We start from the raw sequence: 25,508 nt of genomic DNA on the forward strand, positions 1-25,508 counted from the left end.
AGTCCTTTGGGTTTCAGACTTAATATGAAGAGATTTCACCAGGGCCATCTCACTTTATAGAGTCTAGATCCAAGTTTTGTCCTCCAGCAATATCAAACATCAGACTCACCTCTCTGGGCTCTGTTATCCCTTATGTCCTATCCTGGTAATTTTTCATTCTTTTGTTAGGGCATCTGTACTTTGAAGCACATTTTAAGGATATTTTTTGCCCATTCTAATTCTTCTTCATGGGATGGTTGGTCCAAATTACTTAATCTCTTACTATCAGAAGTCCCTAAAACCTACTTAAACTCATGCTAATATTTCTCTATTCTTCTGGATTGCTAGAGAAACTGTTAAGAAGCAGAGATAACCCTGAAAGGGCATCCTCATAGACACATTTTCCATCTGTACCATATTTATCCATATGCTCTTTAAGAACACATGTTGAATGTATAATCTGATATTGCATATCAAATAAGCAGTTATTCTGCAGTCTTCATATCATAATTTTGAAATGTTAAAATTAATAATGCAGTGCTACCCTTTTTTTATATATATATTTATTAGCCAGGTTAGGCTAAGGCAACAGCCTACTAACAAATAACCCTCAGAATCTTAATGACATTCAATAATGGACTTTTTTTTGTCTTGCATTCTTTTTCTTCACTGGGTAGCTGAGGCCCTACTCCATCTTTTCTCCTGTCTGGGATCAACACCGAAGGGCAGTCCCAATCAGGAGTATGTTAGTTGCATTGGAGGGGTAAAGGCATGATGAAAAAGCTACACAGTAGTTCCTACATCTCCTGCATCATCTCCCCGCACATTTCATTAGCTGAAGCTAATCATATGGCCTGATAATAATCAGGTAGGAAGTACAGTCATTATTACAGAATGTATACTAGTTCCCCCACAGGAATGAGCCCAGTAAGGAGGAGCAGTGAATACAATGTATCCCGTGGACCCATTTTCCATCCCAGGTTTATATTCTAGTCTTCTTGAAATATAGTCTAGTCTTCTTGAGATAAAGCTAATGGTGTTATTGTAATTTGGGATTATATCCTAAATTTATCATAAATTACACTAGCAACAAAAAAGTCAGAACATGCTATTCTTTAAACCTTAAATTAAGGTAGAGAATGGGTTTGTTTTAAAAGCCACTCACATCGCCCTTCTTTAAAATACTAATTCTGTGTGCGCACAGTTTCTTTCATCTGGTGTTTCTCTAAATTCCTTTGCCCCACCTCTTTTCCCAGTAGTGATAATGGAATTTGTTTTTCAGGGAGTTAAATCTTTAATATTGACCTCTCAGTATTACAGCATAGCCCAGTTGTTTTCTGTATTGTATTATACCTTCATTAGCACTAAATTTTTCATCCTAGCTTTCCTAGGATTTTTACTTTTATGGTTTTTTAAAAAAAAACTTTAACATTTTTCCCATTTATTTGCACATCTTCTCTCTTCTTGATTGTTTCATTGTCCACCCACCAAAGATATATTTACTGCCTCTTATCTTTTCATTCATCATATATGCTCTTAAATTCTAAACTCAGAGATTCTCAGTCCTCTTTTATAGTTACAGTGTTTCTCTAGTTCTCCTATTACTATTCAAAATGTTTTTGTGATGTATTGGGATTTTCTTCAGTGTTTGAGGTTCTCTAACATGTCCTTTTATTTTCATGCATCAGACCGATTACTACTATATTTTTATGGGTCCTCCTATAATTTTTTTAATGAGGAAAGTATTGAACAGCATCTAGATTTTATTATTCCTTCCTCTAAAATATAACATTTATTTAATAATGAGATGAAAATAAAGGCTTTATGAGATATAATTCCTGTGTCAAAAAGCTGTAAGTGCTACCACTGTTTTGTGACCCCCTGAATGATGTCTGCTTTTTTGTGTTAAATCTATCAGTAAATGATCCCAAGGAATATCATAAAATTCCCTGTCATTAGCTCTAGAAATGCCTTGATGAGTAACTTGTTTGATGGGATAAAAACTTCAGTAAACTGATGTCCCTACCTGAGTGGTTAATTCCAAAATATTATTTGTCTAACACATTGTTGTCAATGACAACTGAATAAGAACTTTTAGGAGCAGTTGGCTGTCCAACGATCGCAAATTTCAAGGCTATGCAAATTGTGCCAGTTCAGCCCAGCTCTTTTCTCTATTATCATATCAATTGAGTCAGTTCATAGTAGACAAAGCAAGGTTATGGGAACCACCTAGAGCATCATGCACCATTTAACATCAATGCAGCATACAAGAACATCTGCAACTTCAATCTTATTAACAGTGGAGAGAATGGAAGGCAATAAACAGCTTTCTTCACCATTTAATTGCAAAATAGTATTTCCTAATGTTTGCATTGTTTATCAACAGGAACTTCATCAATAATTGTATAATTATGGTTGCCTAGATTACATAGGCAACCCTCATGCATCTTGTCATTTATTACAGAGAGGTCTGAATTCAATCTGAATTTGAACACACAATTCAAGACTAATAATGTAAGTCCTTTGAAATGTGAGTTGTATAATATAGATAATTTGTGCAGTAAGAGAATGGCAGTTTATGATTCTTCAGTCACTTTGGGGATTAAGTTAACACAGAGAAAAGACTGAAAGGCAGTGAAAAATGAGGGGAAGCCACTAGTTAGAGTCTAACATAGATCCATTGAACATGAAAGTAGGTTATGTTCTTTAGAATTAATCATGAGTAATTAGATGTTTGCTTTAGGCCAAAATTGGGCTGAATTAAAAGAGAATTGTTAGGCTGAGGTCTTCCTCTCAGTCTCTATACTTAAAAGGAGAAATGGCAGAAAACTACAAGTATACTGAGAAAAAAACTGTGGTGGCCAAATTTAGAAATTGTAAATGCAGAGGAAGACTTGACATATCTGTTCAGTCTTCACCTTTGTTGCTTCTTGAAGCCATATAACATCACTATCCCTAACTAGCAAAATGTGAGTGTTTGTAGCAAGCAGCCAAGTGCATTCTTCAGGCTCTGTGGAGGCAGGGAGTTTCTTTTGGCACACACTGCAAAATAGCCAAGAAAAATGAGAGGAAATAATATAAGTCCGGTAACAGTTATTGGTGTGGTCAGTGGGAGTTGTCTCATAATAAAACAGGAGCAGGAAAATGTGAAAAATAAGAGGTACATTTGAAGTAAGTCAGGCAAGGGACTGGTCTGAAAAGTTTGTATCTTTTAAACAAGAAAATCTCATAATTTTACTTAGGTTTATTTTATATATGAGGAAAACCAGAAGCCTATTCATGAAATCAGGTCTGAAACATTTCAATATTTAGAATATTTTCTCCCCCTGATTAGTCTGTACTTATACCTTTAATAATTCTTCATTCATCTTCTAGCACTTTTTTTTAAAGATCGCATAAGGAAGAAAAAAAATTGCTATAGTAAAGTATCCACAGAGTAGAAGAATATATAGAATTTTTGTCCCATTTTTTGGTTGTCTGGGTATAGTGAACATAACAGAAGCTTTCTTAACATAACAGTTGACCTGTCATTTCTTCCACCTGAGGGATTCCAAGAACTGATGTGCTGGAGGTAATGCTTCGACATGTAATTACTTAACATTATGCCTAGAAACTTTTTTTTTTTTTAAGTTTTAAGTAGTTACAGCCTCTGCTATAAACTTTGAAAAAATTCTAGCTCTGAAGAATGAGTGGAGATTTTATATACATACATATATATATATATATAGATATACATATACATGCATATCTGTATATATATGTCTCTCACTTAAAATACCTCAGGGAAAACATTTGTCTATGCTGGGGCTTTGCATAAATGTGTAGTACCAATTCTGACACTTGCACACCTTTCCTTTAAAGAACTTATATGCAAACATTATTCAGGAACCTTTCCTAGGGGCTGTTTATCAAAACTGCTATGATAATAACTTTGTCATAATGAGTCCTGGTCTCTGTAGGGAGTAATCGATAAAGTAAAAATTAATGTTCCATAATTCACATTACAATGCACATGTAATTATTTGAGATGAGGCAAACCCTATGCATTTAATTTACAACTATAATTAAGTAAACTCATTTGATACTAATTAGGTGAGCCTAAAAGGATCATAGGTTTGTGTATTTAATTATCAAAGTACAGTCAGCAACCAATTTCTGAAAAGCTTTCCTAGCTTGAGCTCAACATTGATCTTTGCCCACACTACAATTTTATCTTCCTGGACCTTCAGTAAATTAAAAGGCATTGTGAATCATGGAAAATCTACTTGGTGGGTTAGCTTTTTTGGCAATTTGTAATTCACCATCTGAAAACAAGGGCTTATATATACTGGAGTTTTATATCTGTTAAAATAGTACATCAAAAATGAAGGAGAAATTTAGATATTTCCAGTTAACAAAAGCTAGAGGAGTTCATTACTGGTCAGTCAGTCAGTTCATTTGCTCAATCGTATCCGACTCTTTTTTTGTGACCCCATGGACTGCCACACACCAGGCTTCCCTGTCCATCACCATCTCCCGGAGCTTACTCAAACTCATGTCCATCGAGTGGGTGATGCCAGCTAACCATCTCGACCTCTGTCGTCCCCTTCTCTTCCCGCCTTCAATCTTTCCCAGCATCAGGGTCTTTTCCAGTGAGTCTTTGCATCAGGTGGCCAAAGTATTGGAGTTTGAACTTCAGCACCAGTCCTTCCAATGAATATTCAGGGCTTATTTCCTTTAGTATTGACTGGTTGGATCTCCTTGCAGTCCAAGGGACTCTCAAGAGTCTTCTTCAACATCACAGTTCAAAAGCATCAATTCTTCAGCGCTCAGCTTTCTTTATTGTCCAACTCTCACATTCATACATGTCTACTGGAAAAACCATAGCTTTGAGTAGATAGACCTTTGTTGGCAATGTAATGTCTCTGCTTTTTAATATGCTATCTAGGTTGGTCATAACTTTCCTTCCAAGGAGCAAGCGTCTTTTGATTTCATGGCTGCAGTCACCATCTGCAGTGATTTTGGAGCCCCCCAAAATAAAGACTGTCACTGTTTCCATTGTTTCCCCATCTGTTTGCCATGAAGCAATGGGACCGGATGCCATGATCTTAGTTTTCTGAATGTGGAGTTTTAAGCCAACTTTTTCACTCTGCTCTTTCACTTTAGCAGGCTCTTTAGTTCTTCTTCACTTTCTGCCATAAGTGTGGTGTCATCTGCATATCTGAGGTTATTGATATTTCTCCCGGCAGTCTTGATTCCAGCTTGTACTTCATCCAGCCCAGCATTTCTCATGATGTACTCTGCATGTAAGTTAAAAAAGCAGGGTGACAATATACAGCCTTGACGTACTCCTTTCCTGATTTGGAACCAGTCTGTTCTTCCATGTCCAGTTCTAACTGTTGCTTCCTGACCTGCATACAAATTTCTTAAGAGGCAGGTCAGATGGTCTGGTAATTCCATCTCCTTAAGGATTTTCCGGCCCCAGTCCCTGAGCCGCCGCCGAGGACTCAGCAGCCTCCCCCTTGAGCCTGCTCGCTTCCAGATGCTCCATCCCCCCTGCCCGCCTTCTCCTGCCACCGCCTTCCACAGGTCGTTTCCACCAAGGAAAAGGAATCATATCCTTTGTCCGCTATCCAGAACCTCCACTCTTTCGACCCCTTTGCTGATGCAAGTAAGGGTGATGATCTGCTTCCTGCTGGCACTGAGGATTATATCCATATAAGAATTCAACAGAGAAACGGCAGGAAGACCCTTACTACTGTCCAAGGGATCGTTGATGATTATGATAAAAAGAAACTAGTGACGGCGTTTAAGAAGAAATTTGCCTGCAGTGGTACTGTAATTGAGCATCCAGAATATGGAGAAGTAATTCAGCTACAAGGTGACCAGTGCAAGAACATATGCCAGTTCCTGGTAGAGATTGGACTGGCTAAGGACGACAAGCTGAAGGTTCATGGGTTTTAAGTGCTTTTGCCTCACTGAACCTTAAGTGAGGATTTCCTTGCAATGAGTAGAATTTCCCTTCTGTCCCTTGTCACAAGTTTAAAAACTTCACAGCTTGTATAATGTAACCATTTGAGGTCTGCTTTTAACTTGAACTAGTATAACTCCTTCATGCAGTAAACTGAAAAGAGTCCCCCGCCCAAAAAAAAAGAATTTTCCACCTTTTGTGGTGATCCACATAGTCAAAGGCTTTAGTGTAGTCAGTAATGCAGAAGTAGATGTTTTTCTGGAACTCTCTTGCTTTTTTGATGATCCAACAGATGTCATTAATGGTAGATCTGCCCTGTAAGAAATCCTTCAGGCTGAAATGAAAGGATGCTGGACAGTACTTAAAACCATGTAAAGAAATAATTCCAGTAAAGGTAATTACATAGGTGAATAGCCAGTGTTCTTGTATTTTGGGTGTCTAACTCCTGTTTTATTTCATACGTGATTTTAAAGACAGTACATTTAATGGTAATTATAAATAAGTTAATGGACACATCTGCATAAAGATGCAATCTCTAGCACCATCATAATGGGGAAAAGGAACAATATGAAAGCATAGGTTTTGTATGTTGTTGAAACTAATTTGGTTTTGATTCAAATTAGATTGTTATATATTTAGAATGTTAATTGTAATCCCTGTGGTACCCACTAAGAAAATATTTGAGGAATACAGAAGTTTCCTCTATTTTGTTAAAATAGTACCTAAAAATTAGTTTATGAGAAAATATATTTGTTTGCTAGCTTAGAAGTCTTTTAATTCTACCATTAGTCAATCACTAAATATTTATTATGTACCTAATAATGGGTTTGTGCTACATTTCAATAATTATCTCCATTTCTTCCCACTAAATATGGAAACATATAATCAAGAAAGACTTGTTACATGATGTCTAGAGTGACTTCATAGACTTGAAATATGCTAGATAAAATGTTCACATTTTCTTTCTTTTTAAAAAATTATTTTTTGTCTCTGCTGGAGTCTTCATTGCTATGCACGGGCTTTCTCAAGTTGCAGCAGCTGGAGGCTACTCTCTAGTTGCAGTGTGTGGGCTTCTCATTGCGATGGCTTCTCTTGTTGCAGAGCACAGGCTCTAGGGTGCTTGGGCTTCAGTAGTTGCAGCTCTTGGGCTTAGATGCCTCACGGCATACAGGATCTTTTCAACGAGGAGTTGAACCTGTGTGCCATACATTAGCAGGTGGATTCTTAACCACTGGACCGCGAGGGAAGCTCTTCACATTTTCATATTTCTTAATGGCATTTATTTGTAAAGAATGTGAAAATTTGTGCCCATGACTTTCCCTGAGGGTGTTAAAGATGTTTCTGTCTGCATACCTTTCAAACCAGAGTACCTGGATGTAGGTAGAAGACACCTATATGATCCAGTATGTGTCCCCTTCACTCTCAAAGTATTAAGGGTATTGACATCACTATCAGAACATGTGAACTGGGAAAAAAAAAAAAAGTTCTACATGTGAACTGTAGCCACAGACGCTCAAATTCTAAGCTTTCAGCATGGCTTCATGCTAAACATGAAGGCTTTTCCCTTTTCTTATCAGCTACCACTATGGTAAAATAAAAACTAAACTGCTGATGCAAATGTTGCTCACAGAAAACATTTACTTAACGTTATCTAAAATGTGCTGTTAAAATAGGTGAATAAATTCATACCTGGCCTATTGATGCTTCTTTATTTCTTTGGGAATACTAGTGCAGTTTGTCAGTATTAAAACAGAGACTTTTTTTTTTAATAGCAAGGCCTAAATTTCTTCTGTCCAGATTTAACCAATGTCAAGAAGTCACAGCCCACACAATTAAGGACACCAGCCTTGCAGCACTGACATCTGCAGCCTGACCAGTTTGTATCTTGTGTCTGGGTCATCTGAGGAAGTATAAGTGGTACTGTGGACTGTAAACAGACCAAGTCTAGCAGGTGTCATTTACATAAACTAGAGTGTCAGTAGTATTCTCTGAAGCTGTACAAGATGGTTTTCTTAAATTGAGTTATCTCTCATCTTCTTCCAATCTCAGAAACAAAGATACTGGGTTTTGGGGTGGGGGCGGTTTGTGTATCATTTGAAGAACTATCTAGTAGTTCAACATAACTAGCAGAGTATAAAGACTTGACACCCAATGGCTTCTATTCTATCCTCTCATGGTGAAAATTATTTAATGACTTCAGAAGAGTAGTAGACATTTAGAATGACACTTTGGACAGGAAAATGGAAGCAGCAACTAAGGATTATTAATAGAACCAGTTCTGAGAGGAATTAGCAGTAATCGGCTCAGTATTAGATGACAGACACCAGCCTGTTTGGAAAGAGGGTCTTTATCATTTTTTAATAGGGTTGTGCCATTCTTTTTAATCTACTTACAGGTATGAGTGTGATCCTTAAACTATTCCTGCAACTTTTCAAAAATCTGATGCTACAAATTCTGTTCAAAAAGAATAGTGAGGAGTACAACTAAGCTTAAAAAGCAATATAAAATATTGTAATTGAGAGGTTTTCTTCAAACAGGTAATTAACCATACGTTTATACATTTTAATCTACTTTTAAGTGCAAGAGAGATTGGTAAATGCCTCAATAAAGAAAAGTGTTCTGTTTAAATTGGATAAAATCATTGTTTACTAGTGTTTATCGCTGTACTCCAAGTAGTCAAGTAATCTGTGAATCCAATTTAGTTTATTGGACAGTAAATAGTACTCATAACTTTTATCAGTGTTTGTCAGGGAGCCCTCTGAAATTCACTACATACTTTGAGGAAGTTTAATTTCACTGTATAGTATAAACTTTAATTTTTTTTTTTTGTTTCCTTTTAAACCTATGACGTTACCTTAAAGCATTATCATCCCTGCAAACCAGATTGCACTAAACATTAGTGATATTTCGTTAATGCTTTCTTGCTCTAAGATTTCTTAATCCATAGGATAAAAAGGGAGCCATTGGTTCCCTCATATCTAATGCAGTTTTTCCTTTGCAAACATAACATTTGCCATTGCTGCTATCAGCAATTCAAAGAGAAAATCTTACCAATAGAAAGCCCATGGTTAGAGGTAGTGGAATCTGTAGCATCTTCACTGATAATAGGGAATAGCTTGGTGCATGCATATCCATTTGAAAATCTTTACTGTTGTACTCAGGAAGAAATACATGGTTTTGGAAAGGGGTCCATTTAGAATACCAGTAGTATCCTGTATCCCACTAATTCAGTGATTAGGACTAAACCACAAGAAAAGAAGGATGGGAAGGATGGAGGGAGGGAGAAAGCCATTGATGTTTGATTACTCAATTTTTTCCATAACACTGCTCAGTTCAGTTCAGTTGCTCAGTCATGTCCGACTCTTCGTGATCCCATGGACTGCAGCACACCAGGCTTCCCTGTCCATCACCAACTCCCGGAGCTTCCTCAAACTCATGCCCATCATGTCAGTGATGCCATCCAACCATCTCATCCTGTGTCATCCCCTTCTCCTCCTACCTTCAGTCTTTCCCAGCATCGGGGTCTTTTCCAGTGAGTCATTTCTTCACATCAGGTGGCCAGAGTATTGGAGCTTCAGCATCAGGCCTTCCAATAAATATTCAGGACTGATTTCCTTTAGGATTGACTCCCTGCATTCCAAGGGACTCTCAAGGGTCTTCTCCAACACCACAGTTCCAAAGCATCCATTTTCGGCACTCAGCTTTCTTTATAGTCCAGCTCTGACATCCATAGATGACTCCTGGAAAAACCATAGCTTTGACTATCCGGACCTTTGTTGGCAAAGTAATGCTTTTTAATATGCTGTCTAAGTTGGTCATAGCTTTTCTTCCAAGGAGCAAGCATCTTTTGATTTCAGGGCTGCAGTCTGCAGTGATTTTGGAGCCCAAGAAAATAAAGTCTGTCACAGTTTCCCCTGTTTTCCCATCTATTTGCCATGAAGTAATGGGACCAGATGCCATGATTTTTGTTTTCTGAATGTTGAGTTTTAAGCCAGCTTTTTCACCCTCCTCTTTCACTTTCATAAAGAAGCTCTTTAGTTCCTCTTAGCTTTCTGCCAAAAGGGAGGTGTCATCTTTGTTTCTGAGGCTACTGATATTTCTCCCAACAGTCTTGATTCCAGCATGTGCTTCATCCAGCCCGGCTTATTCTGCATGTAAGTTAAATAAGCAGGGTAGCAATATACAGCCTTGAGGTACTCCTTTCCTGATTTGGAACCAGTCTGTTGTTCCATGTCCAGTTCTACCTGTTGCTTCTGATTTGCCTACAGATTTCTCAGGAGGCAGGTCAGGTGGTCTGGTAATTCCATCTCCATAAGAATTTTCCACCATTTGTTGTGATCCACACAGTCAAAGGCTTTGGTGTAGTCAATAAAACAGAAGTAGATGTTTTTCTGGAACTCTCTTGCTTTTTCTGTGATCTAATGGATGTTGGCAATTTGATCTCTGGTTCCTTTGCCTTTTCAAAATCCAGCTTGAACATCTGGAAGTTCACAGTTCACATACTGTTGAAGCCTCGCTTGGAGAATTTTGAGCATTACCTTGATAGCGTGTGAGATGAGTGCAATTGTGCAGTAGTTTGAACATTCTTTGGCATTGCCTTTCTTTGGGATTGGAATGAAAACTGACCTTTTCCAGTCCTGTGGCCACTGCTGAGTTTTCCAGATTTGCTGGCATATTGAGTGCAGCACTTTCACAGCATCATCTTTTAGGATTTGAAATAGCTCAATGGAATTCCATCACCTCCACTAGCTCTGTTCATAGTGATGCTTCCTAAGGTCCACTTAACTTCAGACTCCGGGATCTGGCTCTAGGTGAGTGATCACACCATCGTGGTTACCTGGGTCACTGAGATCTTTTTATAGTTCTTCTATGTATTCTTGCCACCTCTTCTTAATATCTTCTGCTTCTGCTAGGCCCATACTGTTTCTGTCCTTTATTGTGCCCATCTTTGCATGAAATATTCCCTTGGTATCTCTAATTTTCTTGAAGAGATCTCTAGTCTTTCCCATTCTATTGTTTTCCTCTATTTCTTTGCATTGATTACTAAGGAAGTCTTTCTTATCTCTCCTTTCTATTCTTTGCAACTCTGCATTCAATTCCTTTTCTCCTTTGCCTTCCGTTCGATTCTCTTCTTTTCTCAGCTATTTGTAAGGCCTCCTCAACCAGTTTTTGTTTTTGCATTTCTTTCTCTTGGGGATGGTCTTGATCACTGCCTCTTCATCTCTACTTCACCTCTAATGTCACTTTGGCCCACTATGGCTCCAAGCCCCCTTGTCAGGGATGCCTGTCTTGATCGATCTCACCTAATTATAAGAATGAGTTACTTAGCAAGAGAGAGAAGGGGAAGGGAGGGGTGCGTCTTGAATTAAATTTTTAAGGATAAGTGGGCTTTGCCAATCAAAGGTAGATAAAGCACACTTCAGGTAGGGAGCTTATATATGAGCTATGGGGTATAGAAAAATAATTCTACAAGTTTGTATTTTTTCCAGAATGTTACTAAATAGTTGCATCACAATTTGTTGAACAGACTCTTCTCCCAGTGTAAAATGACAACTTCTACCTTTATCATATTTTAATATGTATGTGGGTATATTTATTTCAGTCCATTTGGGCTGGTATAACAAAATACCACACATGGAGGGTAACCAAGCTTGTTACAGCCCAGGTCCTCTGTATTGAGTATTCTACCCCTGATGTGGCTACTTCTTGCTACTGAAGTCTCAATTAAATCATCACCTCCTCAGTGAGGAGGTAGCACCCATCTAAATTAACTCTCTGCCTCAGTCATACTTTTTCATCCTGTTTGTTTCCTTAATGTCATTTATTGTTATTTCAAATTATCTTCTTCACTTTTGTGTTACTTATATATTATCTGTCCTCACTAGAATGGAGGTCCTGTGAGAGCACGGTTTTTGTTTGTCCTACTCACATCTGTATTCTCCCTCTCTGACAAAGGTCCTGGTAGATGATGTGCTCTTAGTAAGTATTTGTTGAGTAAAGTAGTTGAAAAAAAATAATAATAAATAAAGTAGCTGAGCCAAAATCAGACTCAAACAGTGTATCCTTTGAGTCCTAATGCAGTGTACTTGCCATCATTCCATTTATTCTGCCTTTCATGAAAGCACTTATATGTTTGGAACTACAATAAGAATTGATGTTCAGAGTAATTACATTAACATGTGCTATAAGATTCTCTATTATCAAAGAAAATTTTCATTTGAGTTCAATAAACTAAACTAATTAAAGCAGGGATGTCATGGTATGTTATTATATTAGTACATTTAGAAAGATTTCCAACTAAAGAGACTTTCTGCTTTTTCTTTAATCAGAAAATTAAATTAGCCCAGAGTTCTTCATTCCCCCAAAAGTCCCTGTTAATTAGGATTGTTCTATAAATCTATATTATTAGCAGAATTTGTCATCTGTTTCATTATCCTGTTTATTAGAGCAGTCTGAGCAGGGTGTCTTTGCTCATATCCTGGTTTGTGTATCACAATGAAAAGAAAAATTATTTCCTAGATTCTCTCTTTTTTTTCCTATTCTGTGACACAGGCATATTTCATGCTGTTTATTTAACAACTTAATTTCCTTGTGTCAGTTCCCAGTATAAAGTAGGAATGATATTATTGACTTGGCTATTAAGTCAAATAATTAAATTAGAGTCTACTTAAAAGCATTAGTGCTTTGAAACATTGTGATAACTGAAGATTGAAAGCAACCTGAAAGTCCATCAGTAAAGGACTGTTTAAGTAAAGTATAGTATATCCATTTAATGGATTATTATGCAGTCATAAAAAATAATGGGGACATTCTCTGCTTACCAACATAGATCTCCTAGTGAGAAAACATGATTCAGGGCAGGCTGCATAGTGTTATTCTTTTGTTTTTGTTGTTTAAAATAAAAAGAAGAAAAATAACTATGTATTTTGCTTGTATATGCATAGAGAAATTATGGAAAGATATACAAGGAAACAATAACAGTGATAACAGATTGGAAAATAGTAGGACTAGAAACAGGAAATGGGACAGACTAGGGAGTGGAATTTATACCATGTCTTTCTTTTTATAGATTAATATTTGGGGTCTATAGGTTATATATTACCTGTAGTAAAAATTGAAAGGTTAACTTAAAACAACAACCCATAACTAAAAGCAATGTGTGTTTCTGGACTGCATCTTATAGGATTAAAAAAAAGTGCTATAAAAAACATTAAGGGACTTCCCTGGTGGTCCAGTGACTAAGACTCCGTGCTCCCAAGGCCAGGGGCCCAGATTTGATCCCTGCTCAGGGAACTAGACCCCACATGCCACAGCTAAAGATCGATCCTGAGTGCTGCAACTAAGACCTGGTGCAGCCAAAAAAAAAAGAAGCCTATTAGGACAAGTTAATAAAATTCAATTATGAAATATAGATTAGAGGAAATAACAGTACTAAGTTTTTTAATTTGTCAACTATACCATGGTTACCTAAAAGAATATATTTGTTCTTAGGAAATATACACTGAATTACTAAGGAATAAAGGACATGATATATGAAACTTATGTTCAAATGACCTGAAAGAATAAATAAAAATATGTATGTGTCTATACATACATATCAGAGGATTGATAAATTGTGACAAAATGAAAAGCTGATAGATCTGAATAAACATTCTCTGTAAACAGTAGTGCTTATCACTTTCTGGTGAAATTTTTGCCATCAGTTTCCAGTTTTTTCCATGACTGGTAATGCTCGTCAGAGGCAGTGGCAGAAGTGGTGACTGACTATAGTCTACATTACGGCCGAAAATCATCTGCCTGTCTACTTCTTACCCTGCTTTCTATCTTTTTCAGTTGTATCTTCACTACAACTTAGAGGTGACATTTGTGATACAGTGACAACACATGGCATTTTAATATACCTTGAACAAAATTTCCTAAGGATATTAACTGTCTTGGGACTTTGTGTATAGTGCTAAAATATATAGTTCATTTTGTAGTGGTAAAGCTACAGGAACATTTAGTCAGGTTGTGTGGCATTGAGTGAATTTGTATTATTATTTTTGAGTTAGATACTTTGTTCATACTTTGTATGAACTACCATTTCTACTATAAATGACTTAACATTATAGTTGATTCTAGCCAGACTGGCCTCTTAAGTGCTTGAGAAGTAAGGCATATGTCACAGTAAAGTGAGGAGTAAATTATCTGCTTGTATAAACTGTCCAGAGAATGTTCGATTTTTATTGCTTTGTATTTTAAGTATGTTAAATTTGATTGTTCTGAGTGAAGATACCCTAAGGTCTTATCTAATAAATGACACTGACACTAAACAAATCTGGTATCAACTGAATTGTTAGTGTTTGTTTCCTGTCTGTTTAGGGAAGCACATGATTTTGTGCTATTGTAGAAGTCTGGAAAATAGGAATAATAATAATTCCCATGGGATGGGGAGGGAGATGGAAGGGAGGTTCAAAGGGGAGGGGATATATATATACCTATGGCTCATTCATGTTGAGGTTTGACAGAAAACAACATAATTCTGTAAAGCAATTATCCTTCAATTAAAAATAAATTGATTAAAAATAATAATAATTCCCAGCCCTTTCCCTTCTCACTTTATAAAAAAAAATTGGGAGGAATTGAGAGACAGTAGCACTTAAGCTCTTAAGTAGCAGTTGATCAGAACTAACAGTATCATTTTTCTATAGCTAAGGCAAATGGCTTTCTTTTTTTTCTTTTTTTTTTTTTTTACTACTTTTCCCACAGCTACTCCAGACCCATTTCACACCTTTGAAAACTAGGTCCGGGTAAAAGCAATGTGAGTTTCTTGGGCCTCATTAGCTGAATAATACCCATGCATATAAATGGGTCTTCAGATTTAGTGAAGTACTTTATATTTTCATGCAATAAATTGACTAGATGGCTATGAAATAGATCATGCTGGCAAATACCATTTACTTAGTTTGTGGATTTTTTTAAAAATAGCTCTGTAAAACAACTTAAATCATTGTATTTCAAAATAAGAATTTACTGAAAATATAATTGAATATTATTGAACATTGCTTAATCCCTTTTCAATAATTTGAAACACCATTCAAGGTCTTGGAATTTGGGGGGTTATTATTTTGAAAAGAGATCTCATAATATAGGTCTCCGTATGCAGCAGATAAAAGATTCCCAGGTGGCTCAGTGGTGAAGAATCTACCTACCAGTGCAGGAGATGCAGGTTCAGTGCTTGGGTCGGGAAGATCCCCTAGAGGAGGAAATGGCAACCCACGAGATTATTCTTGGCCAGAATATCTCATGGACAGAGAAGCCTGGTGGGCTGTATACTCTGTGGGGCCGCAAAGAGTCGGACATAACTGAGCAACTGAGCGTACACGGAGCAGCAGATACTAGAGCCTGGACTATTTCTATACCAGTTTATGACAGCTCTTTATACATTCTTAATATTCCTATATATTTACTTATATTGATAAGTACAAAAGGTAGAAACTATTTCTACTTTGTTTCAGGAAATTGAACTTCACATGACACCTAAGGATAAAAGATTTTAAGAATCTACACATACATCCAGAAAAAAGTATAGTAAAATTTCATTCACTTAGAATTTTTGCTAATGTAGACCAAAAGTCGTGATTCTTAAGAACATAATTCAGATAAACTCTTCCATTGTGAATTAGGTTTTATTCATAAAGATTTATCCAATTAAAAATCAATAACTTATTTAAACAGAAAATCAAGGAGTTATATCTAATTGTGGCTTGCTTCCATTTATTGATAATTATTTTCAAATCTCTAATCCAGTAATTAGTTCTTATATTAATTCTTCTATTACCTAAAATGTTTTATAGACATGTTACATTATTACATGATATAACCCTATTATAAATTGTAATGGTGTCATTAACTTAGCTCGTTTTACTTGTTTAGTGCCTATTCGTTCTAGTTTATAATTGTTAATTCCCTTTATAGTAGGACTTGTACTTGGAAGTAATAAAATCAGATTTCTTTATAAATATTTATGGTACAGACCTTTCCATAAACCAGACTGTAGCCCTTTCCTTTCCTAATTATTTCCAGTAAACTCTACTTGTATCTCTTTTTTTGGCCTGTGTAGCAGTCTATACTACATACTTCCTAGGAAATTTAATCCTGGATATTTATGCCTTAACTTCCAATTAGTCAAAACCTTGTCAACTTCATCTATGTCTCTTGTTATAAAGTGTGGAAAGGTAGTACTTAGAGTTTTTAGATAGATACGTCTAACATGGAGTCTTCTTAGCATCTATAGTCATAGGGATCACTAAGTGAATGAGTCCTCTTCTGGAGTATCAGTCTCCAGAAGAATCAGTCCAGGAGGATCTTTTTTTCATTATCTTATCTTTGTTTATCTCTTGCTGAAAGTATCCATTAGTAGGAGGTAGCAAAAAGCAGGCAGAACATGCTTTTTGAAAGTCTTAAGTTCTTCATTAAGACCTTAAAGTTTCCAAGATCTCCTTTTCTCTCCTTCTTCATCTTAGGTGAGATTGAAGGTTACCAATTTTTGACCGCATCTGTCACCAGAAAGGATACAAATTTGTGGTTTGAGAAGTTCCAGACACCAATAAAAAGCACTATTCAATCTTTTACAAATGTCCTCTAGGCCAGATTTCATCATAAATACAGTAGTTTCCCGTACCTGCAGGGGGGTATGTTCCAACAAATTGGATTCCTGAAACTGCATAGTAGCAGACCCTATATATACTATGTTTTTTATCCCTATACATATGTAACTACGATAAAGTTTAATTTATAAATTAGGCATAGTAAGAAATTTACAACAATGACTAATAATAAAATATAATAGTTATAATCTGTAATAAAAATTATGGTATGGGAATTGCCTGGTGGTCTAGTGATTAGGACTCCATGCTTTCACTGCAGGAAACCCACATTCGATCCCTGGTTGGAGAAATAAGATCCCATAAGCCTCACAGCACAACAACAACAAAACAATTATATGAATAGGGTCTTTTTCTCAAAGTTATCTTATTGTACTGTATTCACCCTTCTTATGATGACAGGAAATGATTCGGTGCCTGTGTGATGAAATGAAGCGAGATGAGTGACACATATTGTGATGTATTATTAAGCTAATATTGACCTTCTGATGATAACGTCAGAAGGAAGATATCAAGCCATGATGTCAGTGGTTGGGTGTCAGCAGCAGATGATGTCCATGATTGGGGATCCTTGATAGTTGAAGGGTATTTGTTTTTGTTTGTGTTTGTTTCACTGAAATCTTTTAGAAGAACATGGTAATTGGAAGTTGTCTCTTTTTAACACATCAAAGTTTTGCTGCCGTGGTGGAATCCTTCAGTGATAATAAGAGTAACTTTAATACTGCATTCCATCCATGAATCTTGTTCCCTAATTTTGTCCCTTAAAGTCTGTGCAGTCTGAAAGACTTCAGCAAATTTTGGTATCGTCTGAATTGCTGGTTCTGTTTCACTTTCTTTGTAATCTTTCTCTGTTGATGACTCAACAGCTTCTTATAGTTTCTCATCTATTAGCACTTCTTTCTCCATAGTTTCCAATGCTGTCTGCTTCTTCATCAAGCATGTTGGCAAATCCTTCTTACTGTGTGAATGATGTTCCTAACTTTTCTGTTGATTCCCAGGAAGCCTTTAAAATCATTCATGACTGCAGGCCTTTACAATTTCTAGTTTAATTAATCCGCTGCAGCTTTGATGAATATTATTGTGTCCGTAACAGTGAATGATTTCCAGTATCGCACTGTGTCTAGATTGGAGTCTACATCAATTGCTGATCGAATGTTATCAAGTACCAGGAAAGTGTATGTGGCCTTGACAAACTGAATGATGCCTTGATCAAGGGGTTGAATCAGTGAAGTTGTATTTGAAGTTGTAAATTTCCAGCCTCAAACATTTTCATGTTTATAACAATTCAGGTTGACGAGGTGTGTTATCCATTATTAATAGGACTGTAAATTCCAACCTTGCCTCTTGCAAATATTTTTTCACTTATGGGATGAAACATTAGTAAAAAACCATCCAATAAATGAGGTGACTGTCACCACTGCTTTCTGACAGTTTTTGAGAGCAAGTGGGTTCTTTTCCCTACACACTGCATGTTACTCTGGGCTTTATCACATGCCCTGCAGTGTTGCCACATAGTACCAGAGTTCATCTGTCCTTCCATGCTTTATACCCTCATACCTTCTTTGCACTTTTATGAATGTAGCTTCTATTGGGCATCTTCTTCCAGAAGAGCCCAGCTTCATTGTCACTGAAGACTTGCTTTTATGGTAGCCTTTCTCCTTAATCAGTTCCAACACTGTCAGGAATGTGGCAGTAACTTCTTCATCAGCAGACTCAGCCTCTCCAGTAATTTTTATATTTTTTAGTCTAGATCTGTTCCTTAATCTGTGTAACCATCCTTTGTGTGTGGGTGTGATCACTCAGTCATGTCTGTAACTTTTATAGTTTGAGGTGCAACATCAAATCTAGCACAGATTTTCTTTTTCCTTCTTCACAGTTTCACAGATAGAAAATTCATTCTTAACTGTAGATCTTAGAAACCTTTTCACTTAAACAAAGTACTTCATGGCTTCTTTTTGGCATATTCAAATCTCCAGCATCGCTACTCTTGTACTTTGGGGCCATTAATAAGTAAAATAAGAGTTACTTAAACATAATCTCTGCAGTACAGTGATGGTCAATCTGGTAACCGAGGGGGCTACTGAATGGCTTATGGGAGGCATACATCATGCAAAGGGATGATTCACATCCAGGGCAGAATAAATTGGGACAGTTCTCAAAATGATATGGAACTTAAAATTTATGAATTGTTTATTTCTGGAATTTTCCATTAGACCTCAGCTGACCACTGGGTAACTAAAACCACAAAAAGCAAAACTGTGGATAAGGGAGACTACTTAATGTCATTCCACTGTCATCTGCCAGGATTAAAGTAGTGTATTCGGTTACTCTGTAGTCAAAACAACCAAGCCCTAGTCCAGACTACTGTAAGAAAGAGCTCATTGCACTGTCCCTTTTGTTCTGCCCAGGCAGTCAGGGGTAGCTTTTCCTTTTGTTGTTTGACTGGTAGTTGGGAGGAAATAGTGACTCTTTTGTAAAAAGTAACCAGATTAGGTTATTTGTAATAAGCCAACTATTATCAGTAATCCTTGCCATTGACATGAAGTATTATTGAGAATAGTAGTTATATTTTTATTGTGCCATTGTGATTTTCTATACAGAAACACCCAAGATTCATTACTTCTATTTTTTAAATTTATAGCTCTTTAACTGTATCCAAGATTTCACTGCCGGGGCTCTGCTGGTGGTTCAGTGGTAGAAAATCTGCCTACCAATGTAAGAGATGAGGGTTTGAGGGTTCAATCCCTGGTCCGGGAAGATCTCCTGGAGAAGAAAATGGCAACCCACTCCAATGTTCTTGCCTGGAAAACCCCATGGACAGAGAAGTCTAGCAGGCTGTAGTCCATGGTGTTGCAAAGAGTCAGACATGACTAAGTGACTGAACAATAAGATTTCACTGGCAGGAATGTAGGCCAGTCTTGATGTTTTATTAGAGATTCATGATATGGTACTTAAAAGCACTTCCTTTAGTTCATAGCTTCTGTTCATGTATTTTTACTGTCCAAAAAGGTACTGCTAACCATTTTATAATCATTCCTTAAAGATGTGAACCACCCTCAGTGTAACTCTTAACAAAACATATGGCATCTGTGTGCTGAAAATTACCAAAAGCACATTGCTTACAGTTGGCTTCTCACCTTGGTTCCCAAGTGCTCATGTACAGAATATGGACCTCATGTTCCATCTCTCTCTCTGAATGATGTAGAAGCTTTAAGCTTTCCTGGGTCAGTTTGTATATTGAGTATTACAAAGAGAAGTCATTCTGCCTTGCTTTGGCTCTAATTGCAGAAAGTGAAGTCACCGCTTTTGCTGTCTTGGATCAAGACCAGAAAGAAATTGTTGATACCAATGGAGCTGGAGATGCATTTGTTGGAGGTACAGACTCATTTATATGATACTTACTTATAAGTTAAACATTTCCTTTAACCCTATCTCTGCCACATGGCCAAGATTTTTTAATTTAATAACTTTTAATTTCTTCTTTTAAATAATTAACTCCTGATATTTTTTCCATATGTTTCTATCATTGTTATGAAGGGTATATTACTACAGAAAAATACATATTTTGGGCTTAAAGGTAATTTACTATTATGCTATATCCCAGTCATTTTCACAAGATTAATTGTGTCTGTCAGAATATTGCATAAACAAGCTGCATCAAGTATAGTACATAGTATATTCATAGCACTTCAAGCTGAAATGTTAACACATTGTTGTTCTTTAAAACAAGTTGTGAATATTAATAGTATGCGAATAACTAAGGATGATGTCTTTGGATTATATCCTTTGATTGTATCATCTGTTTCTAACACAAGTTTATAAGAACTAAGTCTTTTTTGGAGTGAGTAGTCAAAAATAAAATCAAGAAAATTGGCAGAGTCTTGGCTTCCTGACTTAGGGATTCCCTGGTGGCTCAGACAGTAAAGGGTTGCCTGCAGTGCCGGAGACCCCAGTTTGATCCCTGGGTCGGGAAGATTCCCCTGGAGAAGGAAATGGCAACCCACTCCAGTATTCTTGCATGGAAAATCCCATGGACAGAGGAGCCTGGCAGGCTGCAGTCCATGGGGTTGCAAAGAGTCAGACCCAGCTGAGCAATTTCACTTTCACTTGGCTTCCTGACTTAGGTTGATGTAAAATCTGATTCATAAGTTCTGAACTCCTTCTAGCTAAGTGTAGTAAGTCTCTAGAAAGCTTTAGATTCCTGAGTGATAACCCAAAAGAGTCCCACCTGATCTTTATTTCTCATAACATCAAGGAAAAAAGGTAAATGGAATTGACCCTTATCCTTCTTTCCTTGGAGTATAATTTGAATTATGGGAAACTTATTTGAGATTATGTAATGGTTTTAACTTAGTATTGTTTAAAATATTTATATTCTTTTTATTTTAATGTTCTATTTCACTAGCATAAATTTTTCGTGTTTCCTTCTTTGAAACTTTTCGCTACCAGTCTTAAACTGTTAACCATAAGACTGGTAGCATGCTGCTCGCTTCGGCAGCACATATACTAAAAGACTCATGCACCATGCCCTGTTCTTTGGAAAGAGTACATGTGCATACAACAAATAATGTGCTACTTTGCTGTCATTCATGTATGTTTTATTTCTTTGCTCTGAAAGTTTTCACCATTGATTAGAGTATTTTACAGCTGTTTTTTCTATTCCATGCTGCTTCAGAGGTCTAATACCATGTAAAATCTAATACTTTGTAACCTAAGAACACCTTATCCAGAATTGGGTCAAATTTTGTAATACATTAAGGAGACACTATTGATTTCCTGGTTAAAAATTGGTTAAACCAGGAATCTTAGTACAGAAACTTACAAACTTATAACTTTTGTGTGTATTACTTAAGCATTTAAAAATACTTAAAACAGTTGGAACTCTCTTTCTTTGATGTTTAGTTTGGTATCTCCTGAAGCCACCATAAATAAAATGATGATGATATGATGGTGACCTAATTAGCCACTACTTCTGATCCTCAGGCCTGGGTTTCCTAACCTTGCAAGAATAATTCCACTATAGACCCCTAACCTCCTGTAATGTTTCCAGTACAAGGCAGGCATATGTAGACTTTCTGAGGAAGAGAAAAGTCATTCTTAGGATATGAAAGTAGGAACAGCCAGCTACCCATTTGTATTATGAGCTATAAATGAACTATATCATCCAAGCACTTGGGCTCTTACAGGGTTTTCAGCCTGTTTATCTCATTTTTCTTACTCAGCCTCATTATATACTTATGGTTGGGGTACAGTGAGGTAAATAAAAAGGAAAGAGTATGGAACAGGGACCTGCAAACTTTTTTATCCTAAAGGGCCAGGTAGTAAATATGTTAGGCTTTGCAAACCATATACAGGCTATACTGCATATTCTTCTCATTTGTTTTCTTGCTTGTTTCTTGTTTTGTTTTTTCATTTTTTACAGTACTCTAAAAATGTGAAAACCTTTCTTCGCTCTCCAACTGTATAAAAACAGACCACAGTCTGGGTTTGACCCTTAGGCCCTGGTTTGCCAACCCCTTTTTGTAATATGTTGGCAGCTTCCTCACTTGATTCACTTTCATCATACCCTGGATTTCACCAGAGAGTGTTGAAATCAATATAGAGAAAGTGGAAAGCAGGCTGAAACTAGGCAGAACTTTACTGGTAAAACCTCAATTTAGTCCAGTTCAGTCGCTCAGTCGTGTCCGACTCTTTGCAACCCCATGAACCGCAGCACCTCCCTGTCCATCACCAACTCCCAGAGTCTACCCAAACCCATGTCTATTGAATCGGTGATGCCATCCAACCATCTTATCCTCTGTCATCCCCTTCTCCTCCTGTCCTCAATATTTCCCAGCATCAGTGTCTTTTCAAATGAGTCAGCTCTTCGCATGAGGTGGCCAAAGTATTAGAGTTTCAGCTTCAACATCAGTCCTTCCAATGAACACCCAGGACTGATCTTTAGGATGGACTGGTTGGATTTCCTTGCAGTCCAAGGGACTCTCAAGAGTCTTCTCCAACACCACAGTTAAAAGCATCAATTCTTCTGACTCAGCTTTCTTTATAGTCCAACTCTCACATCCATACATGACCACTGGAAAAACCATAGCCTTGACTAGATGGACCTTTGTTGACAAAGTTTTGTCTCTGCTTTTTAATATGCTGTCTAGGTTGGTCATAACTTTTCTTCCAAGGAGTCAGCGTCTTAATTTCATGGCTGCAATCACCATCTGCAGTGATTCTGGAGCCCAAAAAAATAAAGTCAGCCACTATTTCCACTGTTTCCCCATCTATTTCCCATGAAGTGATGGGACTGGATGCCATGATCTTAGTTTTCTGAATGTTGAGCTTTAAGCCAACTTTATCACTGTCCTCTTTCACTTTCATCAAGAGGCTCTTTAGTTCTTCTTCACTTTCTGCCATAAGGGTGGTGTCATCTGCATATCTCAATTAGGTAGCCATTTTTCTCATTTACTCTTGTTGCTTAACAAGATAATCAGATCCTGAAAGACTGAGTCATGCAATGAGATGTTGTTGTTGTGTTAGTCGCTCAGTTGTGCCTGACTCTTTGCGACCTCATGGACTGCAGCCCACCAGGCTCCTCTGTCCATGAGATTTTCCAGGCAAGGATACTGGAGTGGGTTGCCATTTCCTTCTCCAGGGGATCTTCCCAACCAAGGGATCAAACCCGGATTTTGTGCACTGCAGGCAGATTCTTTACTGACTGAGCTATAATGTTATTTTAACAGTGAATACTAGTGTTGGCTAGTTCAGCACATTCTGTTTACTTAAGTCAAGCTATACAGTAATAGCAATAAGTAACATGTAGTGCCCCAAGCCAATCGATGTCCTAGGCACTTTACATATATTAACTCATTTAATGTTCATAAAAGCTCCTGGAGATAAGTTACTTTTAACCCCATTTTACTGATGATAAAGCTGAGACACAGAAGGGTTGGGTAACTTGCCCAAAGTCTCATAGCTAGAAAGTAGCAGAGATAGGCAGTATGAACTGTTCTGCTTCTCTAAACTTTTAGCGAAATCTCATCATTAGGACTCAGAACCATAGACCAGCCTTACTAACAGTAACTGGTTTTGCCGAAGAGAATTTTCCTGTCGTCTGCATAGATGACTTCATTTATTGAACAGGAGCTTTTGTTATCTGATAGGATTCTGAAGGCAATGGCACCCCACTCCAGTACTGTTACCTGGAAAATCCCATGGATGGAGGAGCCTGGTAGGTTGCAGTCCATGGGGTATCTAAGAGTCGGACAAGAGTGGGCGACTTTCACTTTCACTTTCACTTTCCTTCATTGGAGAAGGAAATGGCAACCCACTCCAGTGTTCTTGCCTGAAGAATCCCAGGGACCGGGGAGCCTGGTGGGCTGCTGTCTATGGGGTCGCACAGAGTCGGACACGACTGAAGGGACTTAGCAGCAGCAGCTGCAGCAGCTGCAGCAGCAGCAGGATTCTGAGAACTCCAGAGTAAGATTGTTGCAGAAAAGAAAGAGAAGGGGAAAGGGAAGAGAATCGAAGGACTGTAATCCCTGGTGACTTTGAACTGGGAACTTTTTGCTAAGCAGTGGAATTGATGGCACTACAGAGATACTGAAAGACAGATCATAAACTTGCTTGGTCAGCATGGAATCAAATGGAAGGAGTTATATGAATCAACTGTTTAATAGCACCACGTTGGTGCATCTGTCTTACAATAGAGATGGTCTTGTTAGTTTGAAAAGTAAAATTCATTGGTTAAAATCCCCTACTTCCATCTCTATACCTGGAAAAGCATACTCCTTTGGCTTGAACATGAATGGAGAGGCAGTAGCAAGTATTATGTAGTTTCTTTTTCTGTGCTTCATTGCCTGATTAATGTATCTCCTTTCTGATCGACACATTTTATCTTTAGATGGTTAATATATTTCTCCTATTACTTTCAAGTTTTGCTGGCTTAAAAGCATTTCTTTCTTTTGTGAATTTGCATAACTGTATTCAAGTCCCAAGTTTAAGTTCTTAGATAAATGATGATTCACCTACCATGTGGTGATATTACATATCCCAATACCAGAGTGCCATGTATTCTTATTAGCCACATAAGAGGTACATGACTACATCATTGATGTATAATTTTAAAATGACTACCCCAAATGTCCATAAATTAAATTCATAGTTCCATCTCAAGGGTTTAGTGACAGTGACAAATACCTCTGACCTCTACAAGCATACCTCCTTGTTCTGTTTGTAGATCTTGAACACTTTCTTATGTGTCACTAGCCAGCCCTGATGGAACTGCCCTTTCCCCATTCTCCTGCAAACGCCTAAGCGCTACAATTGTACCCTTGAAAATGGAGGCAATTCTATGATCTCTAAGCATGATTTCCTAATTTCCCAGGTCAGTAGAAAATTTCTTCCTGTTGTCCTGCTGTGCTTTGTCACAGCAGGTCTGCCTTTTCATTTGGAACCCTCTTTGTCACTGCCATAGTAACAAATGGAAACATTGAGAACATTTTGTGACAGGCACTGTCATTGTTCCCAGTGAAATCTCTTCCCCTGTGTCTTCCCGGTAAATGAAACTGAGAAGAAAAATCATAACAAATAACATGAAAGGGGACCTAATCAATATGTTCCCAGTGGGCTGTCAATACCAGCTTGTGTTAATCTAATATGATTTAGTCATATGTTTCATGGCAGCTGTAGGAATATGGACTAGATCTGCTAATCATTTTTAGACTGAGTACACCTTTGACAGATTATACCCAGGCACATATATATTAATATAACTCTCAGATAAAAGACTAGAGACCTCACTCAAGGGCCAGCATTCTTAGGATTTCAAAAACTTCATTAAATAATGGTTAAAAGCCATATATAGCTTAGAACAGTTTATTTTGAATGATAGTAGAGTAACTGTGCTGCCTTTAATATTTTTATTTTCAAATTTCTCATGACAGCTT

At 37.3% G+C, this 25,508-nt stretch overlaps 2 protein-coding genes across 5 annotated transcripts in view; both read left to right on the forward strand.

Moving 5' to 3' along the window:
• Positions 1-6,024, forward strand: part of LOC136159021 (uncharacterized) — a 38,776-nt gene extending 32,752 nt beyond the window's left edge. The window contains exon 3 of the mRNA XM_065920839.1: positions 5,501-6,024. Coding sequence (XP_065776911.1) covers positions 5,501-5,922 — 422 coding nt within the window. The 3' untranslated portion in view covers positions 5,923-6,024. The remainder of the gene's footprint in view (positions 1-5,500) is intronic.
• The window catches only part of ADK (adenosine kinase), a 536,060-nt gene that overhangs the window by 483,699 nt on the left and 26,853 nt on the right, over positions 1-25,508 (forward strand). For all 4 annotated transcript variants that reach the window (XM_065922664.1, XM_065922661.1, XM_065922663.1 and 1 more), the window contains one exon: positions 19,864-19,950. In XM_065922664.1, coding sequence (XP_065778736.1) covers positions 19,864-19,950 — 87 coding nt within the window. The remainder of the gene's footprint in view (positions 1-19,863; positions 19,951-25,508) is intronic.

This window comes from Muntiacus reevesi, chromosome 2, assembly GCF_963930625.1.
Source record: "Muntiacus reevesi chromosome 2, mMunRee1.1, whole genome shotgun sequence".
Taxonomy (NCBI): domain Eukaryota; kingdom Metazoa; phylum Chordata; class Mammalia; order Artiodactyla; family Cervidae; genus Muntiacus; species Muntiacus reevesi.